Source organism: Callithrix jacchus, chromosome 1, assembly GCF_049354715.1.
Source record: "Callithrix jacchus isolate 240 chromosome 1, calJac240_pri, whole genome shotgun sequence".
Classification (NCBI taxonomy): domain Eukaryota; kingdom Metazoa; phylum Chordata; class Mammalia; order Primates; family Cebidae; genus Callithrix; species Callithrix jacchus.
Genome location: NC_133502.1, coordinates 144,668,073 through 144,686,440, shown reverse-complemented (window position 1 = coordinate 144,686,440; position 18,368 = coordinate 144,668,073). Strand labels below are relative to the sequence as shown.

Below are 18,368 nucleotides of genomic sequence, written 5' to 3'. Positions count from 1 at the left end.
ACCTTAAAAAAGGTTTGATGAAATGCTAATGAGAATAAAGAGCTTAAAGAATATAAATGACTTGATGGAGCTGAAAAACACAACATGAGAACTTCATGAAGCATACACAAGTTTCAATAGCTGAACTGACCAAGCAGAAGGAAGGATATCAGAGACTAAAGATCAACTCAATGAAATAAAATGAGAAAGCAAGAATAGAGAAAAAAGAGTGAAAAGAAATGAATAAAGCCTCTAAGAAATATGGGATGATGTGAAAAGACCTAATGTACATTTGATAGGTGTACCTGAATGTGACAGAGAGAATGAATCCAAGCTGGAAAATACTCTTCAGGTTATTATCCAGGAGAACTTCCCCAACCTAGCAAGAAAGGCCAACATTCAAGTCCAGGAAATACAGAGAACACCACAAAGATATTCCTCAAGGAGAGCAACCCCAAGGCACATAATCGTCAGATTCACCAGGGTTGAAATGAAGGAAAAAATGCTGAGGGCAGCCAGAGGAAAAGGTCAGGTTACCCACAAACGGAAGCCCATCAGACTCACAGCAGATCTCTCAGCAGAAACCCTACAAGCCAGAAGAGAGTGGGGGCCAATACTCAAGATCCTTAAAGAAAAGAACTTTCAACCTAGAATTTCATATCCAGCCAAATTAAGCTTCATAAGTGAAGGAGAAATAAAATCCTTCACAAACAAGCAATTGCTGAGCAATTTCGTCAACAACAGGCCTGCCTTACAAGAGCTCCTGAAAGAAGCACTAAACATAGAAAGGAACAACCAGTATCAGCCACTCCAAAAATGTACCAAATGGTAAAGAGCATCAACACAATGAAGAAACTGTCAACTAATGGGCAAAACAACTAGCTAGCATCAAAATTGAAGGATCAAATTCACACATAACAATATTAACCTTAAACGTAAATGGGCTAAATGCCCCAATCAAAAGACACAGACTAGCAAATTGGATAAAAAGTCAAAACCTGTAGGTGTGCTGTACCCAGGAAACCCATCTCAACTACAAGGACACACATAGGCTCAAAATAAAGGGATGGAGGAAGGTTTACCAAGCAAATGGAGAGCAAAAAAAAGCAGGAGTTGCAATCCTAGTCTCTGATAAAACAGACTTTAAACCAACAAAGATCAAAAGAGACAAAGAGGGGCATTACATAATGGTAAAAGTATGCAACAAGAAGAGCTAATGATATTAAATATACATACATCCAATACAGGAGCACCAAGATACTTAAAGCAAGTTCTTAATGACCTACAAAGATACTTAGACTCCCACACAATAATAGCCGGAGAATTTAACACTCCACTGTCAATATTAGACAGATCAATGAGACAGAAAATTAACAAGGATATCCAAGACTTGAACTCAGGTCTGGACCAAGTAAACCTAATAGGCATCTACAAAACTCTCCACCCCAAATCCACAGAATAAACATTCTTCTCAGCACCACATTGCACCTACTCTAAAATTAACCACATAATTGGAAGTAAATCACCCCTCAGCAAATGCAAAAGAATGGAAATCATAACAAACAGTCTCTCAGACCACAGTGCAATCAAATTAGAACTCAGGATAAAGAAACTAACTCAGAACCACACAACTACATGGAAACTGAACAACTGGCTCTTGAATGTTGACTGGAAAAACAATGAAATGAAGGCAGAGATAAAGATGTTCTTTAAAACCAACGAGAACAAAGACACAACATACCAGAATCTTGGGACACATGTATAGCAGTGTCTAGAGGGAAATATATAGCAATAAATGCCCACCTGAGGAGCAAGGAAAGATCTAATATTGACACCCTATAATCAAAATTGAAAGAGCTAAAGGAGCAAGATCAAAAGAACTCAAAAGCTAGCAGAAGACAAGAAATAACTAAGATCAGAACAGAACTGAAGGAGATAGAGGCACAAAAAGCCCTTCAAAAAATAAATAAATAAATCCAGGAGCCAGCTTTTTCAAAAGATCAACAAAATAAACTGCTAGCCAGATTAATAAAAAAGAAAAGAGAGAGAATCAAATAGATGCAATAAAAAACAATAAAGGGGATATCACAATCGATTCCACAGAAATACAAACTACCATCAAAGATTACTACAAATGCCTCTAAGCACATAAACCAGTAAACCTGGAAGAAATGGATAAATTCCTGGACACTTGCACCTTCCCAAGCTGAAACCAGGAAGAAGTTGAAACCCTGAATAAACCAATAACAAGGGCTGAAGTTGAGGCAGCAATTAATAGCCTACCAACCAAGAAAAGCCCAGGTCCAGATGGGTTCACAGCCAAATTCTACCAGACATACAAAGAGGAGCTGGTACCACTCCTTCTGAAACTATTCCAAATAATCCCAAAATAGGGAATCCTTCCCAAATCATTTTATGAGACCAACATCATCCTGATACCAAAACCCAGCAGAGACTCAACAAAAAAAGTAAACTTCAGGCTAATATTTATGATGAACATTGATGCAAAAATCTTCAATAAAATACTGGCAAACCGACTGCAACAGCATATCAGAAAAGCTTATCCATCATGATTGGGTAGGCTTTATCCCAGGGATGCAAGGCTGGTTCAACATACGCAAGTCTATAAACATAATCCACCACATAAAGAGAAACAAAGACAAAAACCACATGATTATCTCAATAGATGTAGAGAAGGCCTTTGACAAAATTCAACAGCCCTTTATCCTAAAAACCCTCAATAAATTAGGTATCAATGGAATGCATCTCAAAATCATAAAAGATATTTATGACAAACCCATAGCCAATATCATACTGAATGGGCAAAAACTGGAAGCATTCCCTTTGAAATCTGGCACTAGACAAGGATGCCCTCTCTCATCACTCCTATTCAATACAGTATTGGAAGTTCTAGCCAGAGCAATCAGGCAATTAAAAGAAATAAAGGGTATTCAATTAGGAAAGGAGGAAGTTAAATTGTCTCTATTTGCAGATGACATAATTGTATATTTACAAGACTCCATCGTCTCAGCCCTAAATCTCCTGAAACTGATAAGCAACTTCAGCAAAGTCTCAGGATACTAATCACAAGCATTCCCATACACCAATAGCAGATTAAAAGAGAGCCAAATCAAGAGTGAACTCCCATTCACAATTGCTACAAAGAGAATAAAATACCTAGGAATACAACTAACAAAGGATGTAAAGGACCTCTTCAAGGAGAACTACAAACCACTGCTCAAGGAAATAAGAGAGGACACAAACAGATGAAAAAACATTCCATGCTTATGGTTAGGAAGAATCAATATTGCAAAAATGGCCATGCTGCCCAAAGTAATTTACAGATTCAACACTATCCCCATCAAGCTACCTATGACCCTCTTCACAGAACTGGAATAAACCTCCTTAAACTTCATATGGAACCAAAAGAGAGCCCACATAGCCAAGACAATCCTAAGAAAAAAGAACAAAGCTGGAGGCATCATGCTATCTGACTTCAAACTATACTACAAGGCTACAGTAATCAAAACAGCATGGTACTGGTACCAAAACAGAGATATAGACAAATGGAACAGAATAGAGGTCTTGGAGGCAACACCACACATCTACAACCATCTGAACTTTGACAAACCGGACAAAAACAAGCAATGTGAAAAGGATACCCTGTTTAATAAATGGTGTTGGGAAAACTGGCTAGCCATGTGCAGAAAGCAGAAACTGGACCCCTTCCTGACACCTTACACTAAAATTAATTCCAGATGGATTAAAGATTTAAACATAAGACCTAACACCATAAAAACTCTACTAGAAAACCTAGGCAAAACCATTCAGGACATAGGCACAGGCAAGGACTTCATGACTAAAACACCAAAAGCAATGGCAACAAAAGCCAAAATAGACAAATGGGATCTAATTAAACTTAAGAGCTTCTGTACAGCAAAAGAAACAATCATTAGAGTGAACTGGCAACCAACAGAATGGGAAAACATTTTTGCAATCTACCCATCTGACAAAGGGCTAATATCCAGAATCTACAAAGAACTAAAACAGATTTACAAGAAAAAAAAACCCATTCAAAAGTGGGCAAAGGAAACGAACAGACACTTTTCAAAAGAAGACATATATGAGGGAAACAAACATATGAAAAAATGTTCATCATCACTGGTCATTAGAGAAATGCAAATCAAAACCACATTGAGATACCATCTCACTCCAGTTAGAATGGTGATCATTAAAAAATCTGGAGATAACAGATGCTGGAGAGGATGTGGAGAAATAGGAACACTTTTACACTGTTGGTGGGACTGTAAATTAGTTCAACCGTTGTGGAAGACAGTGTGGTGATTCTTCAAGGACCTAGAAATAGAAATTCCATTTGACCCAGCAATCCCATTACTGGGTATATATCCAAAGGATTGTAAATCATTCTATTATAAAGATACATGCACATGTATATTCACTGTGGCAGTGTCTACAATAGCAAAGACCTGGAACCAACCCAAATGCCCATCAATGATAGACTGGACAAGGAAAATGTGGCACATGTACACCATGGAATACTATGTAGTCATAAAAAAACGATGAGTTCGTGTCCCTTATAGGGACATAGATGAATCTGGAAATGAACATTCTCAGCAAACTGACACAAGAACAGAAAATCAAACACTGCATGTTCTAATAACTGGGTGTTGAACAATGAGAATGCATGAACACAGGGAGGGGAGCATCACACTGGGGTCTGTTGGTGGGGAATAGAGCAGGGACAGCAGAGGGTAGGGAGGTTGGGGAGGGATAACATGGGGAGAAATGCTAGATATAGGTGACGGGGGGATGGAGGCAGCAAACCACATTGCCATTTATGTATCTATGCAACAATACTGCATGATGTGCACATGTACCCCAGAACCTAAAGTACAATAACATATATATATGTTAAAAAAGAAAAAAAGAAAAGATATGCAACACTATTAGTCAGTAGGGAAAGACAAATTGAGACCTCAATGAAATATTACTCTGTATTCTCGTTTTCTTTTGTTTTGAGATGGAGTCTCATTCTTGTTGCCCAGGCTGGAGTGCAATGGTGCAATCTGGGCTCACTGCCACCTCTGCCTCCCAGGGTCAAGCAATTCTCCTGCCTCACCCTCAAGTAGCTGGGGAATTACAGGTCTGTGCCACCACACCCAGGTAATTTTTTGTATTTTCAGTAGAGACACGGTTTCACCGTGCTGGTCAGGCTGGTCTCAAACTCCCGACCCCAGGTGATCCATCTGCCTTGACCTCCCAAAGTGCTTGGATTATAGGCGTGAGCCACGGCCTATAATCTTTTTGTATTCTTAGAAAGAGAGAGAAGGTCTTGTTATGTTCCCCAGGCTGGTCGCAAACTCCTGGCCTCAAGCAATCCTCCTGCCTCAGCCTACCAAAATGCTGGGATTATAGGTGTGAGCCACCATGACCAGCCCCCACTGCACATACTTTAGAATTGCTTTTTAAAAACCTGACAATGCCAAGTGCTGATGAGGTTGTGGATCAACTGAACATTTCATACATGCTTTGTGGGAATGCAATGTGGTACCGCCACTTTAAAAATTGTTTGTCAGTTTCTTATAACATTAAACATACCCTTACTTCATGTTTCATCAGTTTAATTCCTAGATATTTACCCAAGAAAAATGAAGAATTAATGTTCACATGAAAATTAGTATGCATATGTTTATGGTGGTTTTATTCATAAATACCAAAAATAAAAAACCGTTCAAGTCTTTCAACTGGCACATGGATTTAAAAACAAAAGAAAACACAGCCACAATAAGCATTCAACAATTCATTAAAAGCAGATTAACTGAATGTACATTTGGTGTTAGGCATTCTTGATGAGCGAATGCTAAATATCTGGAAAATCCCAAGAAAGGATTCAAGTAACAAAACTAGTGATGTATAATAATGTAATTCAGGGGAAGAAGGATTTATTTAAAGAAAAAAGTATAACTTTCCTTAAAGCAATAAAGGAAAACACAATAATTGGGTTAAAGCTATGCTGGGTTCCTGGATGGAAAGACTAAATATCAAAAAATAAAAGGTCTAAATTAAATATAGATTTAATGTTACAGCAATAAAAAATTCTTCCAGATTAAAAAAAAAAACTTGACAAATTGATGGTAATGATAGCAATGACAACAACAATAATTATAACATTTATGAATACTAACTATATTTTAGGGAGTGATTTAACATACTTAAGTATATATATCTCTCAACCCTCAAAATAAATTTGTGAGGTAGATATGATTAGTATTCCTATTTTATAGATGAAAAGACTAAATCTTGTTCCGAGAGACTCTAACTTGCTTAAAGTCACACAGCTGGGAAGCAGGTTTCAAACCGGGGCTACATTCTTCTATAGGTACATTAACACTACTTCTAAAGCAGTGTGATCCAAATGAAATATACATACCAAATACATAAATTTAAGTTTTCTAACAGCTACAGGAAAAAAGTAAAATAAATTTTAATAATACATATTTATTTAACTCAATATATCAAAATAGTATTATTTCAACATGTAATACCGAAATTATTGATGAGAGATTTTGCATTCTTCATATTAAATCTTTGAAATCCAGTGTCTATTTTACACTTACAGTGCTTATCAATTTGGACTCTAAATTTTTATTGGAAATACTTAGATTTCAGAAAAGTTACAGCTGAAAAATAAGCACTCCTTTCAGACAAAGGCAAGAATCAAAACTGCATAGTGTAGCTTTCACCAATGAAACTGAATAGAGATTCTAGAAAGTCCTTTAAGTGTTTGGAAGTTTCTTAAAAACTAACCATGGTGTACAACATGATCCAGCAATTCCACTCCTGGGTGTGTACCAGAGAGAAATGAAAATATATGTCCACAAAAAGTTGGACATGAATATTTATAGCAGCATTTTCTGCAACAGTCCAAAAGTAGAAACAACTCAAATGTCCATCAACTAATGACATTGATAAATAAAATATAGTATTCCACAACAACATATTTGGCAATAAAAAGGAATGAAATACAGATACATGCCACAAGATGGATGAATCTGGCTCAGTGAAAGCCAGTCACAAATGACCACATACTGTATGATTCCATTTACATGAAATATCTAGAACAGACTAATCTACAGAGACAGAAAGTGGATTAGTGATTGTCCAAGGCTTCAGGGAGGGAAGTTTGGGAGTCACTGCTAATAGGCATAGGTTTCTTTTGTAGGGGATGAAAACCTTCCAAAATGGACTTGTGACAGTTGCAGATCTCTGTGAATACACTAAGAACCACTGAATTGTACACTTCAAATGGGTGAATTGTATGGTATCTAAATTATCTATCAATAAAGCAGTTGAAAATAAGTAAATCAAAATAAAATCTTGAAGTGGGGAAAGCTTATAATACAAATATATGAAGAATGGGCATAAATACATAGAGTAGATTCCCACATTTCATATGCTCAAAGCAAGTGAACTGACAGCTCTCACATGAAGAAAGCAAGCTGGTAATCAACACAGAACATGTATAACCTTATTAAAGAAGCCCAACCGAAAGGGCTATGGAGTACTAGTACGTGTCATACCAAATACAAATACAAATAATAAGACCCAACATGTGCTGGTCCTGAGATTGGGGGATGACAATATAAACTGGCAATTCAAACTCTCTAGGAAATCACTGGTGAAACCGTAACATGAATTTAAATTTTAAATTTGATCTTCTGTAACCATTTTCACTGGTATTCTTTGAAGCGATGACCACAAAGGAAAAAACATAATATCATTCATGCTGGACCATGAGTTCTTAAAAACAAGGGTGGCACCCATTCATCTCCATGTCTCCCATACCTAGTAAAGTTCTAGAACAGAGCATGAGCTCAAGAAACTCTGATCCTTGAGTATTCAAAAATATCAATCACAGCTTTATTTAGAATAGTAGAAAAACCCAAAACAACCCAATAGGAAATAGATAAACCAAGCACAACAAAGAATTACCCCAAAGACTCCACATCAAAAAGTGTTATGGGTCTATATGCTTCATACAATGAAATGGCCTAGAAAATACCCTTCCAGAGCACCCTGTCAGCTGTGGTTTACCCTTCCTAAATGAGTGCTGGGATTATTCTGCCCCTAATAATTCCCCTCCACCCAGAGAACAAAAGCCAAACTCCTCAACCATGCCCTCGTGGACCTGTGTCCTCAGGCTTCAGTCCCTAGCCAGCGGCCACCCACCATGCCCCTTCCCAGGCCTTCACTCCAGACTGGTTTTACCTACTACATCAGCTTTACCCCAGGGCCTCAGCTTACGCAGCTGCCTCTGCAGAAAGTGTGAGGCCAAGCCAAGGTCCAGTGCAGAGGTCACATCTTCCACCTCTGATTTCCTAGCCAGACATAAGTACTCTCATCTTTGGAGTTCTGATTCTCTTTTATGGCTTCGAACACCCAAACCTTTATTTAAAGTTATCTGACTCCATATATTATTACCCTTAATAGACTGTTCATTCCTTGGAAGGAGGAACCATATTTTATCCACCTCTATATTTCTCACGTTGTCAAGTGATGATCTTTGTTCACAGGAAGCATCAGTGCTTATTGGGCAAATAAATGAGCTAAATACTATACATATCTAAAATGGCACTGCTAATATAGTTATACTTCTAATATAGTTAGCAAAAGGTAAAAATGCATATACAACCAGCAATAAACAGAAATTTGAATATAAGTAACACAGTTGCAAGACTGTTATTTTCCTTTATGTTTGCTTAATTCGATACATAGCTCAACCCTATGACTATTGCCCTAATCAGAACTTATCTTCTCCATGTCTCAGAGCTCAGTAAGGATAATGATAATTGCTCAAGCCAGCATCCCAGAGTTATCCTTGACTTTCTCCCACTCTCATCCTTCAAATCAGTCACAACATGAAAAGATCTCAGAAAGGGTCCATTTCTTTCCATCTCCTCAGCCACCATTCTGTTTCAGACCCCCATCACCAGCCCTACTGACAGATTTCTACTGGGCTCCTAACTGGTCTCCCAGCTTTCCACTCTCATCTCTCCTGAATGATTCTCCATCTAGCAGCCAGACTGGTTTCATAAACACAATCCTGTTCCACAATGTGTCTCCCCTGACTAAATGGTCTAATTCAAAATCCTGAATGTGGCTTAATACAGCTCCTGCCCATCACTCCAGCCTCCAGAACCAAGTCATTCATTCTCTTTGATATTTTTATTCCTGTCAAACTAGTCTCCTCTAAGTTCTTCAAACACATTGGCCTTTGTAAAAGCTCTCCCCTCTTTCTAGAATAACTCACCTGCCTCCAAAACATACACACACACACACACACACACATACACACACACGATTTCCCCAACATATCCAATCATGCTCTCAATTCCTACTCAGTCTTCTGATTTTGGTGGAAATATTTCCTCCTAAATGCACCAACAGACCAGTGTAAAGTCTCTTGTCCTCTCTGGACTAGTTTGTGTATCAAGAACCACCTATTTCTTGTCCCATGTGCTGAACTCAGTACCAGCCATAGAGTAGGGCTTAATAATTATTTGGAAAACAAAAGAAAGAACAAATCTTACTAGAGGGTTTCAACAGAATCCATTTTGAGGCTTTTCAAACGGGCAGGCTCACTTAGCTTCCATTTGGAAGAGTGCGGTCCTCCACAAGGGTGGACAAAGACACTGCACTGTGTTGACTAATCCCTGGACGGTGCCGGTGGCTTTGGCCCAAAATCTGAATTTGACATTTTCCCCAAAGGCCATGTACTAGCTTTTGTTTGGAAAGGGATTAACCTAAGTACATGACCAAACTGTGGCCTCTCCTCACAGAGAACATTTAATATTGACAGTAAGCTAAAGGAAATGATCGCTGCAACAAAATATCCTCCTCTGAAGCATCTTAGAAATATCAAACTAAGTACCTTTTTCAAAACATATTTCTGCTGCCTTTGTAATAGTTTCAAACCATAAATGTGAGGCCATTTTTATGATCTTACACTGGAAGAACAGAAATTCCTGCTAGATAACTGGATATACCCTAAGGTAGAATCCAGAAAAAAACATGTTACATTTATCGTGAACACAGTTTCATGTAGATGAATTCTACATTTCATAGCTCATAAGCTTGTATAGAGCTGGTTAATAACACTGAAAAGGAAAATTACCAGATGGATACTGATTGCACTTCAAATATTCTCTGGCTTTTTATCTGCTCTCTGGTATTTTGGAAAATATATTTTACCTCTATCCTGTAATGACAAAGAATTCACCTCTGAGTTCCAGCAGGATGTGAAGAAACAATTTTGAATCTATGTTTAAACACTTTATTATGTTCAGCTTGAGTGATTTGAAAAGCTAAATCTGGAATAAACTGGATTTCATAATGTAAAGACTATTCAAAGAAAGCAGAAATAGAGGCAGCAGTCTGTACCAGAAAGAAATGTAGCATGTAGTCACAATCACAGGAATGTGCTCGTGGCTGTAACAATTTCTAGGGGGCCATTCACTGTGGATATTGTGAAGGTAGTACTCCTACAGTTGAAAGGAGAAATTCTTCCATTATTACTTTAAAAGCAGAATTCAGGAAATAACGGCGACTCTGCAAATGTAGTCCAGGAGCCTTCCAGACTATTCTCAAAGCTTTCTACTTTTGCCTGTGGGTCAAACTGCAATAAAAAAAATTGGTGTCTGAGGCTGGGCGCAGTGGCTCACGCCTATAACCCCAGCACTTTGGGAGGTCAGGGTGGACAGATCATGAGGTCAGGAGATCAAGACCATCCTGGCCAACTTGGTGAAACCCTGTCTCTACTAAAATACAAAAAATTAGCTAGGTAGGGTGGCTGGCACCCGTAGTCCCAGCTACGTGGGAGGCTGAGGCAGAGGAATCACTTGAACCAAGGAGGTGGAGGTTGCAGTGAGCCGAGATCACGCCACTGCACTCCAGCCTGGTGACAGAGTAAGACTCTTGTCTCAAACAAAACAAAACAAAACAAAATTGGTGTCTGAAAGGGTCTTTGTACACCATTAATAGTATTAGAAAGATCAACAGTATTAGAAAAGTTTTAACAAAACCATTCTTAAAATTAATAAATAGACTATTATAGTTGTAATAACCAAGTAAACTTGGAAAGTGCATAAGACCAGAAGCAAGGGCTTCTGACACTAAGATGCCAAAATGTGTGTGTGAGTGTGGGTGTGCACATGTGTGTCCCTGTGTGCACACATGTAGGAGTGTACACATGTATGCAGGTATGTGCCTTGTATCATTGTGTGTGTAGACATGCATGTATGTTCATTAGTATTAACATTCAAGATAAGTTAAAAGAAATCGTCTTTTCAAGCCCCAAGGATAAAACCAAGCAGTGAAGAAAGCACAAAGTGGCGTTAAGTTCTTTATGTTTATTTAGATCTTGCTCTATAAAACTAATATTTCTAGATTAAGCATATGAGCATTCAGTAAATCTTGGGGGGGTGCAGTGGCTCCTGCCTGTAATCCTAGCACTCTGGGAGGCTGAGGTGGGCAGATCACTTCCGGTCAGGAGTTCAAGACCAGCCTGGCCAACATGGTGAAACCCCATCTCTTCCAAAAATACAAAAATTAGCTGGGTGTGGTGGCACGCACCTGTAATCTCAGCTATTCAGGAGGCTGAGGCACGAGAATCACTTGAACCTGGGAGGTGGAAGTTGCAGTGAGCCAAGATTACCCCACTGCACTGCAACCTGAACAACAGAGCAAGACCCTGACTAAAAAAAAAAAAAAAAAAAAAAAAGAGAAAGAGTGAATTCAGTAAATCTCATGCTTATTTGTTTTAATAGTATAATAAAATGTTTCTAAAGTTAATATGATGGAATAGTGGGTAACGGTAAAAACATTGCAAATGAAGAGTAATAAAAGCTCAGTTTAGTAGGTAATGAGGCTGGTCAAGGTGGCTCACGCCTTTGGGAGGCTGAGGCCAGTGGATCACTTGAGGTCAGGAGTTCAAGACCAATTTGGCCAACATAATGAAACAGTGCCTCTACTAAAAATACAAAAATTAGCCAGGTGCTAATTTAAATTTTATGGGAAAAAATACCAATGGCAAGTAAAGCAAGTACAACTGGCTGAAATGACTGAGTTTTTAAAAGTCAGAAAAAAAACAGAATTGCTAAAATATTCATGTAAAATTATGTGACTCCATATGCATATCTATATTTCCTCTTTCTGCAGTACAGAAGACATTTCAATACACTTCCTTGATTTCTTGCCCCAGCTACCAGGAAATTCAGGGCTAATGTTAGTATTCAAATGCAAAATCCTTAGTCTGATTGGTTTGCAACCTATTTATAACATTTCTTATTTTAATTTTCCCACATGTTTTAAAACTGTAATCATGAAAATTTTCTTTTGGAAGAAGGGGAGAATGGACATTTTAAATATATTTCAATGAATAATACAGTCCCCTACTATGAAAGCCCTTAGTCGGTAAAAATTTATCGAGTGTTTGTTACATACTACGCACTCTGTTTGGGCAGAAACAAAAGTCAGGGTCCCTGGTCTCATATATGACAGGAAGGTTGGGGGAGAAAAGCCATATGTGGCAGAGGTGATAATGAACAAGTAAATAAATATATACATCATTATAAAGTGTGATGAGTGGGCAAGTAGCCTGGAGGAAACAAGCAGGAGAATGTACTCCATGTGTCTCAGGTGGTCAGGAAAGGCCTCCTAAAGAAGGTGAGGTTTGAATGTAACCTGATAGAGAAAGACCTGCCATAAAAAGAGGAAGTAAAAGAAGTTTCCAGGCCAACTGAACAGCAAGTGCAAAATCCCTAAGATAGGAAAGAGCTTGATGAGTTCTAGGTATTGAAAAGAAGTAAAACAATGGAGAATGGTGAGCAAGGGAGCAAGAGGAACAAGGTGAGGTTGGACAGTTGAGCTGGGGACAGACTGTGAAGAGACTTGTAGATCATGGCAAAATGGTAGGTGAGTCACTGAATGGTTTAGGGTGGGGTAGAGCTGGGGGCTAACATGGGACAGGAATATTTTACATTTTGAAAAGTCCATGATAGCTGCAAAGTGGAGAATCAGCTGGAACAGAAAAAGCAAGTGAGTGATCCTAGCAGGGGTCCCAGGGACAGAGAGGTGGACAGTTCTGAAGGCAAACTGACAGGAGCTGCTGATGGGGTGGATTCAAGGGATTCAAGGAGTCAGGGTGATACTCAGGTTTCTTGACTAAGGTGGTACCATTTAGTCTATTCCTGAGAAATGAAATTATTTACCCCACACTTAGCTTTTTCAGTTATTGATCATTTTCAAGCAATCTGAGGACATCCAGGATTAGAGATGAGAAGAAATTCATACATGCTACATGTGATTTATCCTAGAAACATGGAAATTATGTCTTCCATGGGCACTGACAGGAAACCTTCTCTCTTTGTTCTTCTCTTTCTCAAGCATTTGGAAAGCAAAACTCCCTAGACACATGGGAAGATGTTTAATATCATTAACCATCAGGGAAATGCAGATAAAAACCACAATGAGATACCACTCCATACCCACTAGTATGGCTACAATAAAAGAGATAACAGCAAGTGGTGGTAAATATGTAGAGGCACTGGAACACTCATATACTGCTGGTGAAAAGGTAGAATGGTACGGCCACTCTGGGCAACCATCTGGCAATTCCCCAAAAGACTAAACACAGAGTTATTATGTGACCCAACTATTCCACTCCTAAGTATATACTCAGGAGAACTGAAAATATGTTTAAACAAAAACTTTTACACAAATGTTCACAGCACCATTATTCATAATGGTCCAAAAGTAGAAACAACTCAAATGTTCATATCACATACATATCTATCTACCTATCTATCTAATCTTATTTGGCTTTATATATCAACCCAAACCTTTATGTTAAATCAACTGATGAATGAACAAAGAAAATATTCCATAATGGAATATTATTCGACAATAAAAAAGAATGAAATACTGATCCACACGATGACATGTCATACTGATCCATGTCAGTATGATAAGCAAAAGAAGAACACATTATGCTAAGCAAAATAATATATTATGCTAAGCAAAAGAACACATACTGTATAATTCCATTTATGTGAAATATCCAGGATAGGCAAATCTATAGAAAGTAGCATGGTGGCACATGCCTGCAGTCCCAGCTATGTGGGAAGCTGAGGCATGAGAACTGCTTGAACCTGGGAGGCAGAGGCTGCAGGGAGCTGAGATCACACCACTGCACTCCACCCTTTGTGAGACTCTGTCCCAAAAAAGAAAAAAAGAAAGTAAATTAGTGATTACCTGGGAGTGGCAGAGGGGAGAACGGGAAGTGAAGGCTAAGGGGCACAGGGTTTCTTTTTGTAATATTGAAAATGTTCTAAAATTAGATTGCGGTGATGGTTGCACAATTCTAATTGTATATATAAAAATACATGCTAAAATCAGTGAATTGTACACTTTGTGCAAATTTTATGGTCATACATCTCAAAAAAGATATGGAAAAAAAACTTGCTAGAGGTCAACAATACCTTTCATTTACAGTCTGTGAGAAAGCAGGATGTTAAGAGGGTTCCAAGGTCAAATATCTAGGCAACGTCAAGTTAAACAGATCTCTTTTTCTGTGGGACTTCTCAGAGCCTTTAATCTGTATTATGAGCATAATGTGTATAATAAATCACCAAGTGGTGGGAGGTAGAAGTAGGGTGTAGGATGCATCATTTCCCAAACATATATGGCCACAGAATCTCTTTTAAGGGAGCAGCATCACACAGGACTATGTTCTGCAGACCCCACCGTGGGAAACAATGTGCTTAGCAGTTTGCCATTCATTCATCAAGCACTACCAGACCAGCTACAACAATCCTGCAAGGCAATCACTTTTGGGCCATAGAGATAAGGCCAATGCTTTCCCTGACCTCACAGAAGGCAGGCCTAGAAGAAAATGAATGGGTTCGAATAAGTTGAAAGCACCAGAGGTAGCACAATGCCAATGTTACAAATAAAATACTATGGGGTCCCACAGGAGAAATTCATCCTGATTCTAGACTGAGGAACACTTCATGGAAGACCCAGCACTTCAGCCAGGCCTTAAGCTAACAGGGGTTCTGGCCACATGGAGATGGGAGAAGGGATCTGGCACAGGAGCCCAGGTCCAAGGGGTGAAGAAGACAGGGTACTTGTAATAGAACAATGAGTAGTTCCCTTTAGCCGAAGCACACTGTGAAGGAAGCAGAGCAGTAAGACACATAGCTGGGAAGGATTGCGGCTTGAAATGTCAGACCAAAAACGTTTAAGCTTCCTCCTATAATAAATGGGGACCCATCCAAGCTTTCTGAGCATGAAGTAAGAGTGGTCCTAAACAAATCACTCTTGGAGCCTTAGGTGTTTCATCTGTAAAATGGGGCTAATTTTACCAGCCCCAGCTTATCTGACCTCAGTGTGTGAGGATCAGAGAACTTGGCCACAGAGCAGTGGAGCCCTGAGCAAAGTTTATGACTCAGCAGCAGAACAGCTGTTTCCAGTTCCTTAGGAGGAATGTGTGTCTCAGAAACACCTGACATGTAATATTTCATCTCTGTGGCAAGGCCAGATGGGAAATCTGAGCAAAAATGAACACCTCGAAACAGACCATATTTTAAACTTCTCCTGTAGCCATGAAATCAGATCTGTATTTGATTTCGTTTTCTTTGGTTTAGAATGAAATAGGGACTGCAAGGAAGGAACAGCTGCTGGAAACAAAGACACGGGAAGAATATAAACAGCAGATTGCCTGACTTTCATGTCAAGTACTAAGACAAGGGGTGTGTGCGTGTGACACAGAGAGAGAGAGCAAAAGAGTGTATGTATGAATGTGTGCTCCAGAGAGTGTATATGCATGTGCATATGAGTATGTATGAGTGTATTTCTGTGTGTATAAGTCTGTGTGTGAGTGAGTTTATAAATGTTGTAAATGTGTGTGTGAGTTGGGGTAAGTGTGTTTGTGTGTATGTAGGTACATGTTGGGAGTAAGGTTTAAGGAAAAGCACCGAAGCAAAATTACTGAAATGTTTACACTGCTCCCACCATATGGTGTAAGAACAAAGCAAGCTGAAGACAACGATCCCAAGGTGCTGCCAGGACTGGCACAAGCTCCTCCCCGGGGACACCAAACCTTCATAGATGGAAATCTCTGCAAACCCAGGAGCCTTACCGGCCTGAGCTGTCCCGGGAGCGCCGAAGCCATCTTGCCACCATTTGTTCTATTCTATGTGCTTTCCGTGTCTGGAATAAACTGGTCTCCAGCTCTTCCATCTACCTAAAAGGAAGAAGAGTGTTCTTAAGATGCTAACCAAAATATTATCAAGAGGATTTTCACAAATCAGTATGATGCTTTCTGTATTTGCCCATTGTAAGACATGCTGATTGAATAACTCATGTTCCCCTTTTGTCTAAAATCAACATAAACAAGGTGTTCAGTGTCCACAGGGTGAACATCTTTAGCAACGCTCAACCTTGCAGCAAACAGACTGGGTTTGTATCTTACACAGTTAAACATAAAGATGAGAGTAAAACTGATAACGCTTCTCAAACTTTGTGACTGTGACACACAGGAAGAGACTCATTACCATGTGACACTGTCCTTCCCTCTCCGAACTGTGTGTGTAACCCTGGACAATGTGCTTCAGTTTTGCCTGCCTCAGGACCTGCATGGACATGGGAATGTTCTTCATCATATTGTGCAGATTCTTCTGAGCGCTGCTGCTTTTGTTCCATCTTTTATATTTAATTTTTGAATAAGTATTTCACTTATATAATTCAACACCAGCTTATAAAAAAGATATACAGTTATTGTATTATGTGCTTAAAAATTTAAGAGGGTAGATCTCAAGTTAAGTGTTCTTTATCACAATAAAAAATATGTAGACAGTGAAAAGTCTGTCTTATACCCTTCCTTGTTCCCACCCATCCAGTTCCCATCCCCATATGTAATCACTGCTCTTGTTCTCCATTTGTCCTTCTAGAGTTTCTTATTTTTTCTTTTGGAGAATGGAATCTTGCTCTGTTGCCCAGGCTGGAGTGCAGTGGCACGATCTCAGCTCACCGCAACCTCCACTTCCCGGGTTCAAGTGATTCTCCTCCTCAGCCTCCCTAGTAGCTGGGATTACAGGCACATGCCTCTGTACCTGACTAATTTTTGTATTTTTAGTAGAGACAGGGTTTCACCATGTTGGCCAAGCTGGTCTTGAACTCCTGACCTCAAGTGATCTGCCCAGCTTGGCCTCCCAAAGTGCTGGGATTTTAGAAATGAGCCACTGTACCCAGCCTATCTTATTCTTTAAAAAAAAAATTATCTTAGAACACTTTCAGATGTATAAAAAGGTTGCAAAGATAATACAGGTTCCCATATCCCTTCATTCAGCTTTCCCTATTATTAACATTTTACATAATTATTGTACCTTTGTAAAAATTAAGACATTAACATTGGTACAATATTATTAACTGAACTATAGACAGTGTTCCTGTTTTACCAGTTTTTCACTAACGTGCTTTTTCTGTACCATGATCCAATCTAGGATACAATGTTGCATTTAGCTAGCTTTGTTAATTTTCTCCCAATGCCATTTCAACTCCTCTAGAGCAGTGGTTCCCCAACCTTTTTGGCACTAGGGATCAGTTTTGCAGAAGACAATTTTTCCACAGACAGTGGGGGAATGGGATGAAACTGGCATCATCCCAAATCATCAGGAGTCACATTCTCATAAGGAGCGTGCAACCTAGATCCCTCCCTTGTGCAGTTCACAGTAGGGTCTGAGCTCCTATGAGAATCAAATGTGCTGCTGATCTGACAGGAGGCAGAGCTCAGGCGGTAATGCTCACTCCTGCTGTGGGTTCCAGTTACCAACAGGCTATGGATCAGTACTGGTCCATGGCCCGGAAATTGGAGACCCCTGCTCTAAAGCATAAAAAAGGAAAGATTCCTAAATCTTTTTAAGGAGCCAGTAAAACATTGATACCAATTCTGACAAAGACAATATAATAAGATACAAATACAACCTCCCTTATGAAAATAAAAGTAAATATACTACATAAAATATTAGCACAGAGAATCCAGCAGCAATCAAGAGAGGAATTATGGTATCTATACCAGGGATACAAGGAAAGAAAACTAACCAGGTTGTAAAAATGAAAACATCCTAAGTGATCACTTTGAAAACCCAGAGACACACTTTTCAGGCAAATGGAAGCCAAATACAAATTAATGGGTAAAAAGGCTAACATGAACATAGGCTGTAATCAAAAATAAGTTCCATTTAGATCAATGGATAGTCAGTCTAGCTTTACTCTACAATGGGGACGTGAGACCTAAATACTGTCTTCCC

General features: G+C 39.0%; 1 protein-coding gene across 21 annotated transcripts in view; it reads right to left on the bottom strand.

Annotated features, from left to right (window-relative positions):
- Positions 1-18,368, bottom strand: part of FRMPD1 (FERM and PDZ domain containing 1) — a 159,989-nt gene that overhangs the window by 39,976 nt on the left and 101,645 nt on the right. For all 21 annotated transcript variants that reach the window (XM_078372521.1, XM_078372531.1, XM_078372565.1 and 18 more), the window contains one exon: positions 16,199-16,303. In XM_078372521.1, the coding sequence (XP_078228647.1) occupies positions 16,199-16,299 (101 nt within the window). In that variant the 5' untranslated portion in view covers positions 16,300-16,303. The remainder of the gene's footprint in view (positions 1-16,198; positions 16,304-18,368) is intronic.